This window comes from Cucumis sativus, chromosome 3, assembly GCF_000004075.3.
Source record: "Cucumis sativus cultivar 9930 chromosome 3, Cucumber_9930_V3, whole genome shotgun sequence".
NCBI classification, from domain to species: Eukaryota; Viridiplantae; Streptophyta; class Magnoliopsida; order Cucurbitales; family Cucurbitaceae; genus Cucumis; species Cucumis sativus.
In genome coordinates, this window is record NC_026657.2 from 11182339 (window position 1) to 11201471 (window position 19133).

Genomic DNA, 19133 nt, shown 5'->3' on the forward strand with positions numbered 1-19133 from the left:
ATAAGCAACATTGTTTCAGTCCTCGTGATAAGACAAAATGACATACTAATAGAAACATATGTAGCCATGAACTTTGGGAATACACTAGTTAATCGTGTTAACAAGTACCTGATAATATGAGAAAGTTATACAAATTAACCTTGTTCCTTTTTTTTTTTTCATGAGCAACATACAGTTTTTTTAGGCATTCACACACAAGGGAGCAACTAGCAATGTATATTGTTGGAACGCATATCAATCAAAGTTAATTTAGCCATGTGAACTATTACTTAACTACGATGATACTATGAATATACACCTTTATAAAAGTTTGCTTAATTTAGTTATAGAAGCATTTTCAAATATGTCACAAGTTACTAATGTTGATGTTGATAAATGTCAATGAACGTCTAAGTGTTTATTATTGATAATTTAAAGTTTTGCTATAATTTGTAAGTATGTTGAATGTTTCTTTTTTCACTTTACATTTACATTACAATTTGATCCACACATTTCAAACTTATTCTTTAACCTCTTCACTAAATATTCACGTAAAGTAGTTGGAGTTAATATTAGTTAGTTGTCTTGAAATAACTTTGAAGTTAATTTTAATAGCAATGAAAAATATGGAAACTTAATCGATTGTAATTCTTCTAGAAACAAATACATACGGATGTTAGAAAACAAACAATTAAGTATGTAGTAAGAAATAATGTTAAACCTGTAAATATTGAAATTCAATTACCATATTGAATCAAAACTTAAATTTAAGCGATGGATCTATAACAATTAATATATATATATATATATATATATATATATATTATAAATTGAAAACAAACTCAAAACTAAAAACCCAAAATGTAAGACGATGAAACGAGATGTTTCAATGTTTACAATAGCCAATTGACGATTTATAAATAGTTTTTAAGAGTTGGCCAGTATAGTTTTGCATAATCCTTCAAAGTGAAAACTAAATCCAAAATAGATAGAGATTTATTTTTTTAGTTTATTTATACAACTCAACATACTCAAATTAGCCCATGTTTTAGTTTTCATACTTTTAATTTAGATCAAATTTAACTTTTGTTGCGTTCTAACCGTTTATTATAATTTTTTTTTGTTGGCAAACCAAAACCCAACAATAAATCTTGTAAAGAATAATGTCAAATCAACTTGTTTCACTAAAAAATCAAACGTACCTGAATTAATGTTTAAAGTTGGTTGTTAGAACGATTAAAACACACAGTTTAATTAAAAAAATCACGTGAGAAATAATTATCATTGTAGTGTAGACCATCAACATTCCATCATATAAATTTGTTTTTCTTAATATTTATAAACTCACGAAAATGCAATAAGGAAAGACAACAGAGATAAGTTCCATACACAATAGTTCCTAAACACATATTAATCTCAAAATAAACATAGGTGGAAGATTTATGGGATCAACAAAATTTGAATTAAGAAGAGAGAAAATTTAAAAAGCTTCTTAATAATAATAACAATAACAACAACAATAATACCAATTTAAAATTGGTTGCGTAATAGTTAATTTGTAGATGAAGCGCCCGCACTGCCACAGAATTGTAAATTCCCAAACTTTTGAGAAACCATAAAAGAGGAGAGAGAGGAGGGAGAGAGCGCGAGGGAGAGAGAAAATAGCCGCGGGAGAGAGATAGAGAAAAGGGAGTTGCGAAGCTTCACACTGCTTCTTCTTCGTTCGTCCACGGCTGATTCTAGGGTTTTCCAAATCCATCCTTCTCCCCCGTCCATGTCTTCTTTCTCTTTCAATTCCCTCTCACCACTCCTCATTCTCTAAACCCTAATTTCAACTTTCTATATTCCCTCCATTTCCCCCCTCTAAATTCGATACTCCAACCCAAGTTTTTTTGCGTCACACACCATGGGCGCGCTCGATAGATCACACTCCAACTCCAATTCGATGCAGGTCAGCTTTCATTTACTCAAATGATTAACTCTGCTTAGCCTACCCGGGTTTAATTTCCTCGTTTTGGAGTTTGAGTTTGGTCTTTTAGTAGCTAATTGTAGATTTTAGTTTTTCTTTCTTCTGTTATTTTGCGTCGGGGGAGGTTTATTTTGAATTTTATTTCCAGTGCAAAAGCTGTTTGCGGGTGGTATTTGTGTGGGCCTGATATCTTGGTACTCCTCAAACTTTTTATTTTGGTTAGTTAATCGGAGTTTTTATTAATTACCTCTAGGATCTTTCGGGTATCGAAGATTGAAGATGGGCGAGGGTTACTGATTGAGGGATTTCTAATTACATTTTGCTTCCCTTTTCTCCTGGGAATTGTTTAGTTGGAGGTCTTTACGTACTAACCCATTGGTTGCTGTTATTTACATTTCTCTTGAGAACGCTACTTATTTGAATTTTGAGATACTTCTTGGACTGTTGTACTAGTTGAATTGGTTAGCACAGCGTGACAAGAGTTGAAACTTGAAAGTAATTGGGTTATTGTGATGCCAGCATTGTCGGTGTTGACACTGTTTATAGGTGGAGAGAAACGGCACTCTAACTTTCTCCCTCTTGCCTTGTTTTTTTTTTTTTTTGGTTTTTTTCTTTTTAATGAAAAAGAACAACTTTCATTGAGGGGAAAAAAATGAAGAATACACAAGCATACACAAAAAGTACAAGCCCACAAATAAAGGGAACACCCTTTACAATAAAGGACTCAAACTATGCAAAACCATGCTTATTGTATAATTACAAATAAAACTTTGAGATCGAAGCCCACAAATAAAAACGTGAAAACGAACAAAGGACCAAGCATCTGAGGGATCCCCATCCACTCCTCTCAACACTTCACTATTCGCTTACCCCACAAAATCCATAAGATCGTGCACCCTGCACACCATAAAAAATAACCCTTCTCCTCTAAAGGTGGATTGAGGAGGAACCCCTTTTCATATCACTGAGTCACTGATGACTGACGTCTATGTGATGAGCATACATCATCTCTAACGTTTGGAAAAAGAACCCCAAACACAACTTGCACAATGACACTGTTAGAGAATATAATTCATATCTTCCTTTGCCGTTTGACACAAAATAGAACAAAAAAGCCTAACTAGTGAAGCCATCTTCCTCATGAGCCTATCTAACGTGTTCACACAACCGTGAAGAACCTGCCAAGTGAAGACCCTAGAGCTTCGTTTATGCACTCCCTCTTGCTTGGTTGCTACAGCTCAACTCAGTTATTCACTCCCTCTATTTCTTTTTTCTTGGCTTGAATATTGTTATTCTTCTTCTTCAGGTTCTTGTTTTTGTTGTTTAGCTCTAGTGGCTTGATTGAATTTAAGTGTCATACATATATGTATGAGCTTCATTGTGCCCTCATGGGTTTTAATTTTAAAAATGAGCAAGCCAAGCCTTTATGGTTTTTTTTTTGTCTTTTGGTTTGAAGATGCTTAGGAAGTTGGGCGATCATTAAAATAACACAAGATCTTCATAGAGACATGTGCTTGGTGAAGAAAAAAAACCATCAATATGCATGGTTGTTTTGCAAAATTAACAAAATCAACTTTGGGAGAAAAAGAAACTTAGTAACTCTTGGTATAACAGGGTTGGAGTGATTTTAGTGCTTTCTCAGACTCTTCACGTGGGGCAATGACTTCTCACATTACTTTTATCCCCTTAGTTTTCTCCAAGGATTGGTTTGTTCTGCTAGTGGTTAAAGAGTCCTCATGCTTGAACGCCATTAAAAGTTCTTCCAGGCTGTATAAAGACTAGAATTAACTACTTTTGTGTTCAACAACTTTAAGCATAAAGGGGTCTTTAGCATTACCTAATGCCCTATTTGTTCACATGTTTTGAGAAGGGTTTTGGCAAGGATATAAAAAACCCATTTATGTTTCATGGATGTTCACTTTTTAAAACCTAGGTAGTTATTATCCCCCTTGGAGATTGGACTTTTTTTCTTGGTAAATAGATGAATAGGTTAGAGTGGAGGGAGAATTACTCATCAATTGCTTCTTAGTTCATGTGTAAATTAGTTTTAATTGCTTTAAATTATTGTTTATTTACGTGATCAAGAATTACTCATAATTATTATTTATTTAAATAATGTTGCTCCTTGTAAAATAAAAAAAAAGTTTAGTTGCATAGAGTTTCAATGTTTGTTATTGTGATATTACATTAATTATTTCACTATATTATAATATTGTTGTAAATGTTTACTAAAGCCAAAGGGGTGTGAAAAGTGTGTGTGTGTGTTTTTGTTTGAGACACTATGTATAACAGTACTTGATGTAATTAGTTTTCTTAATTGCTAAGTTTTAGTTTCCTAATTGTTTTACTTATACGTTTTGGTTTACTTTTTAGTTTTAGGCTTGTAACCGATGGAATTAGGCTATAAAAGCCTGTTCTCCATCTTATTTCAATTCATTCAATAGTATAAGTAATCATTTGAAGAACCAAATTTTCCAAGATGGAGTTACATCAGATTTGATATCATCAATACTACATAAAAATAGAAGCATAACTAAAGTGTAACTATGAAAAAAAATACCCTAAACAGAAGGAGTTTTGCATATAGGCTTGATAATTCTTATTTTTAGTTAACAAAGAAGGAAAAGCCCTAATAATAATAATTATTCTTTCAAAATATTGAAAAAGCCCCAAGACCCAAGGCTTTGGGCCTTAGGGCTTCACAAAAGGCAGATACCTAATGTGCTCTTCTGCTTTTCAAGGCAAGGTGCTAGACTTGTGCTTAGGGCTCAGACACGTGCTTGGGTGGGCTCCTTCAGAACATTGATTATCGCATGATAGTCCTTGTTTGGACTTGATTGCAATTAACTAGTATAGATGTTTAATTTGAGTTTAAGGATCCTTTTGTTCATAGCATATAGATCACCAATCAATCTAAAAACTTCAGCTAATTGGTTTTGGTAAATTTAATTATATGATATCAAGATTTTAAAACTCTTGTTCACTTGTGGGCTCGAAAACAACCGGGCAAAATACACTTTTGGTCCTTGGTGTAGGTGTCTATTTGGTCCTTGAAATTTTGAAATAGACACTTTTTGTCCCTGTGGTTTGAAAAAATGTTTTAAATGGCCTTTGAGATTGTTTAACCATTATAAAGATGATTATTGATTTGGCATTTTTTTAATAAAAAAAGTTGTTGGGTGACTTTCTCCCTCCCGTCTCATCTCTCTTCTTTCTCTTCCAAACTCCCAGCCGTTGCCACACCACCATTGGCACTGCAATGTTGCTCCATTAACGAAAAGAGAATGGAAACTACCAAATCTGGAATGATGCAAAGTGAAGTTCGTACATTTTTGTTGAAATTTGAGAAAAAAGTGTTAGACTATGATTTTTGTTGAGGAGAATTGAGAAATAAATAGGGGTTATATTTCGAAATTATGAACATGGTATCTGCTGATTCAGTGATTGTAAATAGGCTTCTTGAATCCATATCTCTAAATCCTATTTTTGGTCGATTTTGTTTGTGTTAGGGTTTGAAATTGAAATCAATATTCCTCAGTTTTAAGATTCACTAATGTATCTATGTGATCTCCATGGACGACAACGATTTGGTATGCCTGGTTTCTACTTCAGTTCATCTTCACCCTTGTTTCCCTTCTTCACCATCACTGTAGTATGCGATTTATTATTTTAGCCAATTCATTGAAGAAAAAATGCCACATTACTAGCCAAACCCATTAAGTTTTGCCACATCACTTGAGTTCAGTCATTTGTTTAATTCTACGTCGTCATCTTAATGGTCAAACAATCGCAAGGACCATTTAAAACATTTTTTCAAAACTCAGGGAGGTGTCTATTTTGAAACATCAGGAACCAAATAAACACCTACGCCAAACCTCAGGGTTCAAAAATGTATTTTGCTGAAAACAATGTTAATTGGGGAGGAAATAACTTTCCACAAATTTAAACATAAGTCTTCCTACTGTGATGACATGTTAAATCACCAATCAACTCAAAGCTTAAGCTGATGTTGGTAAATTAGTTATTTCAGTACTTCAACAGAATACGAGATTTATCGTCATGTGAAGTTCAACCCTAGGACTGCTAGAAATTGGTAGGCCTTCTTGTATTAGACCTTCCTGGGGTTCTCTCTAACCTGCCCTTGGTTGTATCATGCATGCTTTTGTGGCTTTTGTTCAATCCTCACTGTTACTTCTAAAAAAAATCTGGGGATGTATATTTCAATTTGAAATGGTTGATGTGGCCTTTGGTGCATGTTTTCTAATGGTGTGCTTGAATTGTGTTTTCTTGTTCTTTTTAACATCATAAATGTCTTATCGTCTAGTATGCCCTCCATTGGGATAGAAATTGCTACAAAATCCAAGTAATTAAATTAATATAGAATTTTGAAAATGTTTTTTCAGCGTGTTAAGGTCTACCGATTGAATGATGATGGCAAGTGGGATGACCAAGGAACAGGGCATGTCACTGTGGACTACGTGGAGGTTTGTCTGACTTCTCGATCTTATTGATGTTTCTGAAACAACGAAAGGCTTGATCCATACAGATGCTCTGAGTTTTGTTATAAATTAATCATGAGAGAATTAATTTGGCACTTTTGTTTAAACTTATATGTATTATCATAGAGGTCAGAGGAATTGGGGCTGTTTGTCATTGATGAGGAAGACAATGAGACTTTACTTCTGCATCGTATCAGCTCTGATGATATCTATAGGAAGCAAGAAGGTAGTAGTGAATTATTCTGACACTCTAATCACTTTTTTCATGGTTTGGAGGTTTGGCCTTGTGTGCCCCTTCTCCCTGTTAGGAATATTATATTTCTTGTTCAAAAAGAAAAAGGAAAGGGAAAAAAAAAAAGGAAGCAGACCAGCAGCATGATTTCAAGGGGTTAGAGTTAAATATGGAATACACAATTTAAACAATGTTTGAAACTGCAGATACTATTATTTCATGGAGAGATCCTGAATATTCAACAGAGCTAGCACTTAGTTTCCAGGAGGCTACAGGATGCTCTTTCATTTGGTGACGGCTAACTTTCTGATTTTATTTTATTTTATTTTTATATTTTGCTTTGCATTAAGTTTGGGTCTAATACACTCCTCATACAGGGATAATATATGCAACGTACAAAGGAATCTTCATTTTAGTAATCTTAGCAGTAAGTGTGTACAATCTTCATATGCAGCCTTTAATTCTTGAAACTACTTATTATTTCATTTGCATGCTTTAAAATCACGACCATATTGGTCAAAGCACAGTTTCAATAGAATGATTCATAGGTTGATCTAGTTAATGTGTATCTAATGAATGTGTTTTACTTGATGGATATGGCTAGTTTATTTTATTTTCACTTCTTTGTGGAGTTTGTTTCTCTTGAACAATTTTTCTTTTTATTATATTAATAAGGAGTGTTTCTTGTTGAAAAAAACTTGATGGATTTGGGGTGGTTTAGATCTTACAAAATGTTGTTCAAATTACATCTATGCCATTGCCACTCTATTTTATTATAATAAAACGTCTTCATTCTTCAGGCCCTTGATATTTTTAAAGCTCCACCAAGATTCAAATAACTTGGATTGAGCGCCCAATGAAAGATTTTTATCTTTTTGAGGATAACAGTCTTTCCAAATAACTATGTAAAGATCATATAAGATTAGGATCCATTGTGCCTACCAAATCAGCCATGAGGGATTTAATTGTAAAAACCAATGAGTGCTCAGTGGGCCAAATTTATGAATTAGAAGAGTGCAATATGGCAAATGACAGATGTTGAGATGAGGATGTCCATTAAAAAATTTCCAACTCAGTAAAAGATTATGATGTAATTGTATCCCAAGCATTTTTGGATGGAACCCACAAATTAGACATATTAACCTCTTGGCAAAGAGCAAGACGAAAAAGCCTAGGATGAATAGTGGAAACTGGAAAGAATACCATAGCTTAGCCAAGGGTCATTCTAAAATGACGTTTGTCGACGATTGGGGAGTTCTTCCTTATCTGTTTTTTGGAGAGAGACTATTTTTGTGGTTTGCCAAGGTGTGCGGGCGTGCGGTGCTATGGGATATGTGGGGGGAGGGTTAAGTTCCCTCCTCCATTAGGGGGTCAGTTTTTGATATGGTTTGGAGAATTAAGATCCTAAGAAAATCATGTTCTTTACTTGGTCAGGCGAACACTTTAGATTAGTCAGCTAGGAAGACGACCTCGTTTATGGGACCTTTCTGCTGTATTCTATATCGGAAAGCAGAGGCAAACCTAGATCATCTCCTTTGGGACTGTCACTATGCCTAGGCTGCGTAGAGGTTCTTCCTGCCGGAGTTTGATGTTTGGATTGCTATCCAATAGGACGTTCGTGCTATGATCAGGGAGTTCCTCCATCCGTCTTTCGAATAGAAAGATCGTTTTTTGTGGTTTGCAATGGTGTGCGCGCTTGCGGTGTCATGGGATATGTGGGGGGAGAGGAACATTAGAAAGTCGAGGTTAGAAATAGTGACTCGTTATTTTTTATTCTTAGTGAGGTTTCATGTGTTCATTTGGGGCTCGGTTTTGAAACTTTTTTGTAATTATTCTCTTGGCAATATTTACATATTTGGAACCCCTTCCTTTAGTATGAGTGTTTTGGTGGGCTTGTTCTTTTGTATGCCCTTGTATTCTTTTTTTTTCCTCAATGAAAATTGTTTTATTTATCGACAAATAAAGAAAAAATTATGAAGTACATCAGCATGTATATACCTTTGACATTGAACTAGAAGATTTTCTTTTCATTGTCTTCCTTTTATTTTGTAATCATGTGCTTAATGTTTTATTGGTTGAGAAATAATGTACGATATTTGTTTTCCTTAATCATATGTTGTTATGTGCAGACGAGGCATTTCAAAGTGTGAATAGTGAGCTAAAGGAGCTTCCTGCCGTTGAACTATCTACACTTCCACTAATACTTAAGGTGTTGGGAGATGTATCCATTGTCTTTCTTTCTCGCATGTGTTTCTTCTTTTATTGGAGAAGCATGATTTGTTGTTGAGGGCTAAATAATGACAAAGTTGAAGTTTGCTTAAAAAATGACATAGTTGAAGTTAAACATCAGGGTTGGAATTGATGAAGGACTATTTGATGATTAAATTGTTTAGGATACACGTTTCTGGTGATGCTCCCTTAGGGTGGTGGTGGTGTTTATTGTTGTTTAAAAACTTCATCAATATTTTATGAATTTGAATGATGATAATAACGACAATTTATTATTTTCTTTCATATTTTTTAAGAAGTTTTTGAAATTTTATCTAAGTTTCTAGTGTCGAAATATAGAAGCTAGAAGGTCCTAAACAATCAATTATTTAAAAAAGAAAATATATATTCAGTTAAATTCTCCCTAGTGATTTATGTCCACTTAATATCCTTGGTTTCATTTTCTCTCTATATTTTTGCTTTACAGTATTGGAGCAGCTTTATACCCTGAATTTATGAGACTGTAACAATCTTCTCTCTATCTAATTATTTCTAACATGCCCAAAATTGAATGAATACTCCCTATAACAGCATATTGTGAATGATCTTTGACAGGTGTTCACTTCTGTCTATTCATGTGTTAGAAGTTATAATGTTCTTTCTAAATCCGAACCTTGCTGAATTGGATACATTCATCTAATTATTTTGTTATTTTCCATTCTTATGCCCCCTTAAAAGAATACCATATGTACATGCATATAAATATGTTTCGTACTACTAACGAGGATGTTAAATAGATATTATTTTGAACCAGAAGCAAAACCTTCCATTGGGTATTTAGAATGTCTTAATTGAACACAAGAAACGTCTTCTCATTGATGTAATGAAAAGGCTTAAAAATCTAAAAGATACAATCTCTCAAAAGGAGAGAAGTAAATATAAGAACAACAAGTACAACCAATTAGAGATAAACTTTTAAAAATCTATAAATGCCTCCAAATATTAAAAAAACAATGACAAGTACAAAAAGCGCAAAAAGGACAACCAACCAACAAAAAACTGACAAAGAGCAAAGTGGAAACTCTTCAATTTTGCACACACTAAAAGGATCCTTTGATGAAGCAACGCTAAAAAAACTCCTAATGCTCAAAATCCCTCCAACAAGAGAACATACCAGAGCTCAAGTGATATTAGATTACCACTTTGTGTAGTAAGAAACACTTTTACACAACGTGTTGGATTTTCTTCCTTTTGGTCTATTTTCCTCTTTAGTTGTGTGTCTCCAATATTTGTCTTCTCCTTAGATTTGTTGTATTTTGAGCAGTAGTCTCTTTTGATTATATTAATTAAGATTTAAGAACCATATAGCTTTTTGCATTCTATAGTTCATAAGTTGAATGGGTAATCTGTACAATTCTTTAAACACATTATTATTTGTTTTGTAGACTGTGGTTGAGAGTGGAATTGCAGATCAAATGAGGTTGACAGAACTACTATTGAATGACGTAAGAGCTTGAATTTTATGATTTGGTACTTTTGGCTGTTAGTTCATTTCAATTTGAAGAGCACCATGTTGGTGGTACTCAAGGTGCCTGGTTTAGGTGTGGTGCTTGGTAGACTCTGAATGATCTTTTTGATACGTTTCTTTATAATTTCTTAAAGGATTGGGTTGAAGTCTAGTATTTGTTTACTTCTCTCTGGAGTTCTTTTTGTAATCAGACTCCTTGAACTGCACCCAAATCAGATAGCCTTTTCTTTATATTAATTTCTTTCAATGTCTATCATACACTGAAATTACATAGGTGCATTTGTTGTGTTGTTGAGACCAAGTCTTGGTTATCTTTCATAAACTTTTTATGTCAACAAGTCACATTTCTTTGACGCCTATCTTTTGTGTGTTTTCCTTTTTCTGTTTTTTAATAGGCTTTTTACTGAACAAACTTGTTGGTGTTTTATGGATTTATTCTCATGATATAGTTCCGGGAAATTAAACCTTCGACCTTACAGTCTATTTTATCTTTTCCATGATGCTGCCTTTTGATGAGATTTGTGCTTGAGGATTTAAATACATGATTTGGGGTAAAAAGGAGGAATTAATGCAGGATATGTGATTTAATTTTTTTTTAAAAATTATTGGCTCTATTGTTGGGTATATGATCTTTTCCCCTTAGGTTTCGAGTTACTAGATTAGTGTCTCTGTGTCTGATACGATTGTGAAATTTGTCTTACTGAAACATATTGTTGTAATGCAGCAAGATTTTTTCAGAAAGCTGATGAACCTTTTTCGAGTATGTGAAGATTTGGAAAATACCGATGGCCTTCACATGATATTTAAAATCGTTAGAGGAATTGGTTAGTATGAGTTTTGCCTTCATTGTGTTATTACGGACTGGTGGTGCTGGTTCTGATAAAAGTTGTTCTATTTTCTTTTAACTTCTCAGTTATGCTCAACAGTCCACAAATCTTCGATAAGCTATTCTGCGATGAGCTCATTATGGATATTATTGGTTCACTTGAGTGTAAGTTCTGATAATTCTCAAAAGTAATCTTAAATGATTTTGCATGGTTCAAGTTGTCCTGTTGTGGTCTATTGTCTATAATATATTTGGATGGTGCTGTTATTGTCATGGTTTAGGATGTTGCATAAGTATTAACCGCGTATTTAATGATTTTTTGTGTTTCCTGATGTACATACCATTTCGCTTTTTATTTTGTATTTGATTATTTAAAAAAAATTCTCTTATTTCTTTGCAGCCATAATCTCTATAGAACATAAAATTCTGGCCTCTCCTTTCATCTTCTAGCCACATAAGGGCTGTTTGTTTGTTTTGAGGGTTGGGCGTGGGATGGTTTACACATCCTAAGCCCAGTTCTTGTTTGGGGTAAGGGTTTAGTGAGAATGACTTCTTAAACCTTTTCCCATGGGATAGGCAACGGCAACACTATTCAACCCCATGGGTTACTTCCTCTTCTTTTTTCATCTCTTTTTTTATTTTACTTTTAACTACAATTTTTTTTATTTTAAAAAATGTCTAATTTTTTTTCGTCTTGTGGTATCTTTTTTGATAATAACAATAATAACTATTAGATCGTCTCTTTGAAATACTCTCTATATCCTTAGTTGTTAAAATAAAGTGTCATTATATTAAATAATCGTTTCTTGAACTTGACAACTACAACTTGTTACTAGTTTGCTTGACACGAGGTGCCTTTACTTGACAATAATATTTTCGATTAACTTAATTTAATAACATTTTGCATTTTTCGTTTGTTAGTCAATTTAACTCGAAAACTTATGGTGTGTTTGGACTACATTTTCAAGTGTTTAATTTAGAAAATAGGTTGTTTTGAAAAAAACTAGTTTGGAAGCCATTCAAAATAGATTTTTAAGTATATTTTAAACAATTTTTAGAAAAAAGAGTTTAACAAAAATGAATTTCTTGAAAAACATTTTTTTTTTAATTCGATCTGAACAGACCCTTAGAATGTGTTTTTAAACTTAAATGACTAAAATGTTCGTTTTTAACAACTTACAGGCAAATATTCGGTTATTCGTCTGTTGCTTCTTTGGGCAACTTGGGAATTTAGTTTTCTAGTTTTAGTCTTTAGATTGCTTGTCGGCAAAATATTGCTGTAATTGCCATATATAGTAATTTGCAGACATCCCTTGCTCTTGGTAGATTTTCTTCGACTTTGTTGCTATATCAAACAATGAAACCACACAATTTTTGAAGGAGAAAGAAATTACATTTGTTCAGTCTGTTCCATTTCAAATGTATAAAATTTAGTAAAGATAATGTAAAGAATTCATTACGTATTTTATAGATTCCTTATTATTTATTAATATTATCAACTAACTGATTCTTCATCCTAAAATAAATAGGCTCATTATTATTTACAAATATCTGATTTTTCTTATTTGCAATGCCAGATGATCCTGAGGTTCCACATACTCAGCAATTTCGTAATTTCTTGAAAGAACACGTTGTATATAAGGAGGTATCTTTGATAGTGTTAACTTCTTCTGATGGGGAACGTTGGGAGGGATGCATGAAACCATCTGCTGGAATATTTGGACTTAATTTTTATATTGATCTTTATTTATCTGCAATCTAATATTGCAGGCTATTCCCATTAAGGATCCCCTTGTTCTGTCAAAAATACATCAGACATATAGAGTTGGCTATTTAAAGGTACGGTCATTGAGTGCCAAACTTTAGCCTTGCCTGCCATTTTTGTCATTGAATTATTAATCGTCTATTTCAGGATGTTGTTTTGGTGCGAATGTTGGATGACTCCATGGTTGCTAATCTGAATTCTATGATTCATGCTAACAATGCAGCAGTAAGATCTAGATTGTTGATTGAGCTTGTTAGACTTTTATACTGTCGTAGTCTGAAGGCGTTCTTCTCCTGCAGGTTGTTACTGCATTGAAGGAAGACAGTACCTTTATTCAGGAATTAATGGCTAGGTTGAGGTCTCCCTCCACATCTTGTGACTCTAAAAAAGACTTGGTGAGTATTGGTTATATATTTAATCTTATTCATTTGTCTGTCCGTGTGTGATTGTATGTTCCCACTGTGCATTGGTGTTTCAATGGATATTCTATTTTTGGCATCAAGTTGAAATATGTTATTCACAATTCCATGTTAGAATTTGGTTTCTGTCTTGTTCCTCAAAGAATATCATTGGTATTTTGTTTGTGCTTCAGGTTTATTTTCTGCATGAGTTCTGTTGCTTAAGCAAAAGCCTACAAATGGTGCAACAGCTTAGATTGTTCAGGTAAATAACTGTTAATTTTAAGGTCAAGAAGTTATATGCTCCTGCTGGTTTTGTGTTAACTGACTTAAGTTGAGATGTATGGATGGATGAAACCTGCTTTGGTCCAATGGGGCATGTTGCCGCCATTTCCCATCCACTTGATTCCATTTCAATCACAAATGATTTTATCTTTCAGTCTGAAATTAGTTTTTATGATTATTGTGTTCATTCCAGTTTCTACAGGGACCTTATGAATGAAGGTATCTTTGACATCATTACTGATGTGTTACAGAGTCAAGACAAGAAGCTTGTCTTAACAGGGTGAGTACGTCAATGACATAGTTTAACCTTCCCGTTTGTCTGCATTTAATTCTTAATCTATGATAGTTTTTTCGTTCTCCCAGTAAAGCATTAGTTTATGATTGCAGGACAGATATCCTCATTCTTTTCTTGAATCAGGATCCAAGTCTTTTGCGTACTCATGTTGTTCGACAGGAAGGATTTCCACTCTTAGGACTCTTGGTATGCATGATCAATCTTCTTTCTCTCTCTTCTAGTGTGTAAACAAAATCACAAAGAACCCAGAATACGATAGCAATCTTAATCGCAAATTTAGTTCCTGACAACCCAAAGATGAATACATCTTTTGATTGTTTTTTTTTCTTGGCTTTGATCACTTATTAACATGTAGAAGCACTTGACCTAACAGTGAAAAATGCTCTCTTCTTTCATCACCTATCTTTCCTTAACCATCTCTTTTCATTATCTTCGGGAAAAATTCCACAAACTTTTCACAAGAAAAGGAAATGCATCATGCATGTTCATGATAGAATTGCTGTTCTTTTAAGACATTGGGAACTGACTTCTTTGAGAACTTAATTGACCAGTTTCAATTAATTAGTGCTTGTTGTGTGCAGAAAAAGTTGCTGCGACCTTTATTTTCTTTAAGATTAAAACAAAAAACTTGTTAATTGCAGGTCAAAGGTATGGTAACAGATTTTGGGGACAACATGCATTGCCAGTTTCTTGAAATTCTTCGCAGTCTATTGGATACGTATGCATTGTCTGGAGTCCAGGTGCCTTTTTAACATTTTTACCAATAACTTTCTATCTATATTATTTTAATGCAAGTATTGTTGAATTTTATTTTGAAATTCCCATAGTGTTTGTTGCTGCTTTATGATATCTTGCCATCCTGCCTTTTGAACTTCTTCAGTTTTTTTCTTTAATATACAACAGATGTATTATGCTTTGCATTTTGTGTCGCAACACATTTGAGTTTATTTACGCAGGTGTAACATTTTGATTGCTGATTTCTATTTTCTTATATTTCTGCTGAAATCTTGGAAAAACTTGTCAGTAAAAATTTTCACGTAAGAAGTGATTGTTTTTTTTTTTTGTTTCTCTCTCTCTCTCTCTTCTCCTTCTCCTTTTCCTTTTGCAATTGCTTGAATAGCTTTCTCTGTCCATTTTGTCATGAAATGTGCTACTGTTTTTTTTTTATTTGCAGAGAGATTCAATTATTGAGATTTTCTATGAGAAGCATTTGGGCCATTTAATAGATATTATAACAACATCATGTCCTACAGAAGGTTTTCAATCAGCCAAGAAAATTGAAGGTGCTGGTGGAAGTCTTGGAGATAAGAATGGCGTGAAGCCTGAGATTTTGTCAAACATATGCGAATTACTTTGCTTTTGTGTTCAACAACATCCATATAGAATAAAGTAATCTTTGTGCCCTTTTCTTTTCAAGTACCAAGATTGAATTCCCTTTACAATCAATTTATATACATTTTAAAGACTATATGGCTTATTTTCTTATTACTTTATGGCAGGTCTAATTTTCTCCTAAATAATATGATAGATAAAGTGGTTCTATTAACACGACGGAAGGAAAAATACTTGGTTGTTGCGGCAGTTCGATTTATTCGTACTGTTCTTTCACGGCATGTAAGTGTGAATTTGTAATTATGATACAAATAATGTTCAGAAAAGATTGACCTTAGAATTGCAATCCATTAAATTTTGTGGATGTAGACCATTACCAATCTAACCCCATCACCATGCCGCTATAATTTTATTGCTCGTGTAGAGTAGAGGTAGTCAATAGCCATTAATGCCAATTTAGATATGGGCTTTCTGCGATAGTAAGAAATGGGCTTTCTATAGATGACAGATGAAATAAGAATGTTCATCAATATGTATTATTATGCCACCTTGCTTGGTGAAATTTCCCCAAATTTTCTCTAGTCCCAGTAAGCATCCCCTTGCATTTCTAGTAAATCTAATAGTTCATTTTACGTTGTTGCATTTTTCCTTTTTTTTTTTTTACCTCTTCCAATGGGCTGCTCATCACTATTGATTGTGGATAATCTACCTAACGATTTTTAATAATTTGCAGGATGAACATCTGATAAATTATTTTATCAAGAACGGCACTCTCAAACCTATCATTGATGCATTTGTTGCTAACGGAAGTCGGTATAATCTGCTTAATTCTGCCGTCTTAGAACTTCTCGAGTTTATTAGGAAGGTACATAAAGTTCCCTCATCTCTCGCTTTTTCCTTTCTGTCTGGAGCTTATGAGTTTTTCTTTTATGCCTGTGGCAGGAAAATTTGAAGTTATTGGTTAGATATATTGTTGATTCCTTCTGGAATCAGTTGTCCCAATTCAAAAATTTGTCTTCCATTCAAGCTTTAAAAATTAAATATGAGCAGGTAAACTTTTGTCCCTTCTGATTGGCTCCATCTCTCTATTCAATTTATGTAAATTCTATTTTGCCCCCATCTGTTGTATGTGCTTGCAGTGCCTTGAGAATTGTGAAATGAAAGGCATTTCGAACACGTCAGATCCTCGGAAAAAAAATGATGAGCGTGCTCCAGAGAAAGAAGAGGAAGACTATTTCAATGAGGACAGGTATACAATTTTGTTGTTCTCACATTACTATAAAGTAAAACATTTCTTTCTGGGATATTTTCTTGTCATTAACCTATCCCATTTCAGTGATGAAGAGGATACTGCATCTGTTGCTCCCAAACAGAATGTTGAGTCTCAACCTGCTCTATCTAATGGTGTTACTACAAATTGCCCATCAGTAAGGTATTTTCATGCTATCTCATTTTGATATAAAAAAAAAAAGTGATAATTCTTCCATGGGCACGCTTGGAAAAAGCACATATTAAGGGAACTTTAAGCACTTTAAGTTCCCTATAAGCACGTTGAAATGTAAGCTCTTTCCAGAGACATGCTAATTGTGTTACCCTAAAAGCACTTCATAATGTTCTTGGAATTTCTAAAACTCTACAAGCCCTCTTGATTGAACCCATCCCAAGAACATGTTAGACAATCTAACAATGGTTATGCATGTGTGCCTCGGGGATCTAACAAAGGCTATATTCGACACTTATAGCACCTTCTATCTTTTCAGTTATAGGTCAGGTGGTCTAGTTGATTATGATGATGACGAGGATGATGAAGACTACAGACCCCCCCAGAGGAAACAACCTGACACTTCAGACGAAGGCAATGAAATGATGGAAGCACTAAGGCAGAAGCGGAAGTCGGCTCCTCAAGAGGAACCTGAATTGGTCAAGAAGCAGCGACTGATCAAGAAGTTGAAGCCTAAAGATGGTGTATTTGTTTCTTTGTGTACCACACTGAGTCAGGCCGTCTTACCTGGTACAAAGACAATGAAAGCTACTACTCAAACCAGTATGTGTACGTCTTATGAGAACAAAAGCTTAGGTGAAAAAAATCATGAGACAGGTCCTGCTATTTCCAGCAGCTCTTCCGATAGTAGTAGCGGCAATTCTGATGAGGAAAGTTGCAGGGAAAAGGAATCTACAGCTTCTAGAAGTTACTCCAACAGTAGTGTCTTGCATATCACTTCCGAAAATCATCAATTAGGTGGGGACGACTATCCACTGATACCACCAAATTCCTCGCCCGAAATGACTGTGAATGGATCTTTAAGTTAGTATTAGCATCAATCTTCCTTCTGGTGCTTGCCAAATTATTATGATATTTGACTCATGGATGTGCTTGGAGGTGAAAAATACTTGGCTCTGAGACTACACGGAAAGAGATCAACGCACTCCTGAAAGAAAGTGAATCAGCAGACTTGGAATATAGTTGATTTTCGGGATTTCGGTTTCAGCCGAAGATGAGGACATCTTACTGTATAGTGCAACTGAGCAGGGAAGATTTCTTCTACTCTCTCAATTTTACCTCTAGCATTTTACTCTGTAAAACATTTGGTCGAATTAATTTTGCTGGTTAGCATTGTCACCCTCCTCTCTCTCTGTCTAAATTTACGCTCTTCTTGCTCCATTACAACGCTTCCTCTCTTGGGGGAGCATGGTATAATTTAGTTGGTACCAAACTTTGAAATGGTATAGAGAAAAGGGCATAAAAGTTTGCCCTGTACATTTGTCTTTCTTTTAGTATAGGGGACTTAGTTCTGAAAGGTAGAGATGAATATATACATATAGTTGATCGGAGTCCAAATTTATTAGATGTAGAGTTGAATCTCATTTATTGCAACTGTAAATTAACTTTTAGTGAGTTCACTACCTAGTTTGTTTGTGAAATTATTCATTTTCAATTTATTGAACTTTTTAAATGAATCAAACGTATGAAAAGTAATGAACGTGATGAAACTGTTATTGTAATGCAAATATTTGGTGTTAGTCACTTGAGATGTTGGCTTAGCAGCTTCTCACCCCATCTCCAAATTTAGACTCCTTATTGATCGGACTCTTAATGAACCTCCTTCGTATATACCTACCGTGATATGCATGTACACCACTGGTTCGATCATGTTACTAGCTAGTGGTGTTGTGTGTCTATCTATTTGTTACATACATCAGCGATAGAAATATGAAATCCAACTGATATGCAATTCAGTGTTATATATACTAACATAAACATTAAACAAGTCATCTAAATATTAGCTGGGAGAACATTTTCAACGGACGAATGAAAACAAAATTAGTTTTTGTTCAATAAGTATCGTGGTTAAATATAAATAATTACGACAAATAAATGCATCATGGATTATGTAAAAATTTTCTTGATTCAAATACTGTTTTTTCCCCTTGAATTTCATCATAATATACTTGGAAAATGACTAATTTGCAAATAACTAAACCTACGTTGTAATAGGATATATTAGTTATAATGTGATTAAAATTTGCTCAATTTAGATTCAACCCAAGGAATATTAATATAAATATCTTAACAAATAGAAATAAATTGCAGTGACAAATAATGATAATAATAATGCTGATGTTGCATTTATTGTTAAAATGTAAAATAAAATTTGGGATCAAACTACAAATGGAAAAACTTCATAAACGATGACCCATGGGTATTTTCCTTTAGCTTTTATTACAATTATATATATATATATATGTATATATATATATGTATGTATATATATGTATGTATATATATGTATGTATATATATGTATGTATATATATGT

General features: G+C 33.8%; 1 protein-coding gene across 11 annotated transcripts; it reads left to right on the forward strand.

Annotated features, from left to right (window-relative positions):
* The first annotated feature begins 1572 nt into the window (after nucleotides 1–1572).
* LOC101210978 (serine/threonine-protein phosphatase 4 regulatory subunit 3) lies at nucleotides 1573–18256 on the forward strand. Of its 11 annotated transcripts, none has more exons than XM_031882485.1 (24): nucleotides 1585–1930; nucleotides 6352–6432; nucleotides 6574–6673; nucleotides 6886–6970; nucleotides 7057–7106; nucleotides 8809–8888; nucleotides 10333–10392; nucleotides 11140–11239; nucleotides 11329–11406; nucleotides 12819–12886; nucleotides 13012–13080; nucleotides 13154–13231; nucleotides 13306–13401; nucleotides 13599–13669; nucleotides 13892–13969; nucleotides 14077–14170; nucleotides 14626–14724; nucleotides 15159–15373; nucleotides 15484–15598; nucleotides 16050–16181; nucleotides 16259–16366; nucleotides 16456–16565; nucleotides 16653–16748; nucleotides 17077–18256. In XM_031882485.1, exons 1-24 carry the CDS (start codon nucleotides 1886–1888, stop codon nucleotides 17624–17626), a joined length of 2658 nt encoding a protein of 885 aa, XP_031738345.1. In that variant the 5' UTR covers nucleotides 1585–1885; the 3' UTR covers nucleotides 17627–18256. The 11 variants fall into 11 exon arrangements, 5 of the variants coding, with proteins under 5 accessions (XP_031738347.1, XP_031738348.1, XP_031738346.1 ...); XM_004134193.3 differs by having other exon boundaries at nucleotides 1586–1930; nucleotides 13883–13969; XR_004215207.1 differs by lacking the exons at nucleotides 16259–16366; nucleotides 16456–16565; nucleotides 16653–16748; nucleotides 17077–18256 and having other exon boundaries at nucleotides 1574–1930; nucleotides 13883–13969; nucleotides 15238–15373; nucleotides 16050–16180.
* The last annotated feature ends 877 nt before the right edge of the window (nucleotides 18257–19133 follow it).